This window comes from Merops nubicus, unplaced genomic scaffold (genome assembly GCF_000691845.1).
Source record: "Merops nubicus isolate BGI_N331 unplaced genomic scaffold, ASM69184v1 scaffold928, whole genome shotgun sequence".
In the NCBI taxonomy this organism is placed as follows: Eukaryota; Metazoa; Chordata; class Aves; order Coraciiformes; family Meropidae; genus Merops; species Merops nubicus.
In genome coordinates, this window is record NW_008626094.1 from 245 (window position 1) to 2,081 (window position 1,837).

At 59.6% G+C, this 1,837-nt stretch overlaps 1 protein-coding gene across 1 annotated transcript in view; it reads left to right on the forward strand.

The window, feature by feature from the left end:
• Positions 1-1,725, forward strand: part of TAF11 (TAF11 RNA polymerase II, TATA box binding protein (TBP)-associated factor, 28kDa) — a gene marked incomplete at its 5' end in the record, with an annotated part of 1,803 nt that extends 78 nt beyond the window's left edge. The window contains 3 exons of the mRNA XM_008945863.1: positions 1-27; positions 440-537; positions 1,595-1,725. The exon at positions 1-27 is cut by the window's left edge and continues 78 nt beyond it. Of these exons, the coding sequence (XP_008944111.1) occupies positions 1-27; positions 440-537; positions 1,595-1,725 (256 nt within the window). The remainder of the gene's footprint in view (positions 28-439; positions 538-1,594) is intronic.
• Positions 1,726-1,837: the final 112 nt, after the last annotated feature.

Here is a 1,837-nt window from a genome sequence, read left to right on the forward strand (position 1 = left end):
GCCGTTCCCGGGGACGGGGCTGAGCAGGCAGAGCCCCCCCAGGCTGGCTCCAGCCCCAACCCGGCCTGGCCGGGCAGGAACGGGCTCCCTGGGGCTCCCTGTGCCAGCTGCACCCCATCCCCTGTGGCTGAGACCCTTATCCCAGCAGCTCATCCCCCTGCGGGCTCACTCGCTGCCCTCACGTGGCTTGTGCCCTTTAAACAGGAGCTCAGCTGAAGTCACAGTGGCCTGGAGGCCACGGGGGAAGGTGATGGCTGGTCCATTAAGGTGAAATTTGGACAGCCAACATGTGCCCGAGGCTGTGGGAGTTAGTTCTAAAGCCGCATTGCCGGGTTTTGGTGGCCCTGGGGTGATGTGATGGGCTCTGACTGGTAGATGTGAGTTAAGGTGTGTCCCTGCTGCTCTGTGTGCCTCACTCAGACTGTCCTCTGCTTCTCCAGCTGATCCAGTCCATCACGGGCACCTCTGTCTCCCAGAACGTGGTCATTGCCATGTCTGGCATTTCCAAGGTCTTCGTTGGGGAGGTGGTAGAGGAAGGTGAGTGGCAAAAATTGAGGACAAAGTTGGGAACATGGGGTCAGCTTGCTGCCTGTGGCAGAGCAGAGGGACAGGGGACAAACCTGGACACTTGTCGTGCTGTCCCCAGGGCCCCTTCCAGCAGCAGCACCCTGTGAGGGTTGAGGGGATGTCACCTGTAGCCCCCCTGTGACAGCAGCAGCTGGTGATCACCAACCTCCCCTTTCCTCCTGCCTGAGGAGCACAACGGGGCAGTTCCTGCTCTGTGAGGGGGCTGCAGCAGGGCACAAAGGATCTGTTGGCAATGCTGCCCTGGATAAACTCAGCCCAGAGGAAAATGACTTATTTAAGCCTCTTAACCCATAAGATTCTTCGTGTCTGGGACACAGGGTGGGAGGGTTGCCCAGCTGTGTCCCTGCTCTGGGCTGCAGGAGGAGGTGCCACCAGCTCTGGTGCCAACCAGCTCACACAGACTGGTCACACTGGTCCAGACGTGTGGGGTCCCCGTTAGTGGGGTGCTCCAGCCGTGCTGCTGCTGCCACTGGGTGGCCGTGGGGCCACCACTAAACCACAGACCCACTGCCCCGTGTCCCTCACCCCACATCTCCACGGCTTGGGAACCCCGCCAGGGGTGGGGACTCCACCACTGCCCTGGGCAGCCTGGCGCAGCCCTGGGCAACCCTCCAGGGCAAGAAATTGTTCCTCAGGGACAACTGAAACCTCCCCTGGGGCAACTTGAGGCCGTTGCCTCTTATCCTGTCCCTTGTTCCTTGGGAGCAGAGCCCGACCCCCCCTGGCTCCAGGCTCCTGTCAGGAGCTGTGCAGAGCCAGAAGGTCTCCCCTGAGCCTCCTTTGCTCCAGGCTCAGCACCCCCAGCTCCCTCAGCTGCGCCTCACCACACTTGGGCTCTAGACCTTAAAGTACACAAGGTGGTTTCATTCTTGTGTGTTAACAATACATGAGCTGTAAATCCTGCTGGAATTTTTACCTGTTGCCTTTACAACTCACACCCAAGGAGCAGGGGAGGGGCTGAGCTCAGCTCTCCCCTCACAGGAGCTCTCTGGGTTTTGTTCTCTAGCACTGGACGTGTGTGAGAAGTGGGGGGAGCTGCCACCTCTGCAGCCCAAACACATGCGAGAGGCAGTCAGGAGGCTCAAGTCTCGAGGACAGATCCCCAACTCCAAATATAAAAAGATCATCTTCCACTGAAGTGACCCAGGAGAAGACAGAAGTGACAGTGAGCTTCCTGGTGTGACCCTGGGAGCAGTTACAGCTACGAGACTGAAGCTCCTGCAGGAGTGGGGTGTGGAGGAGGGACTGG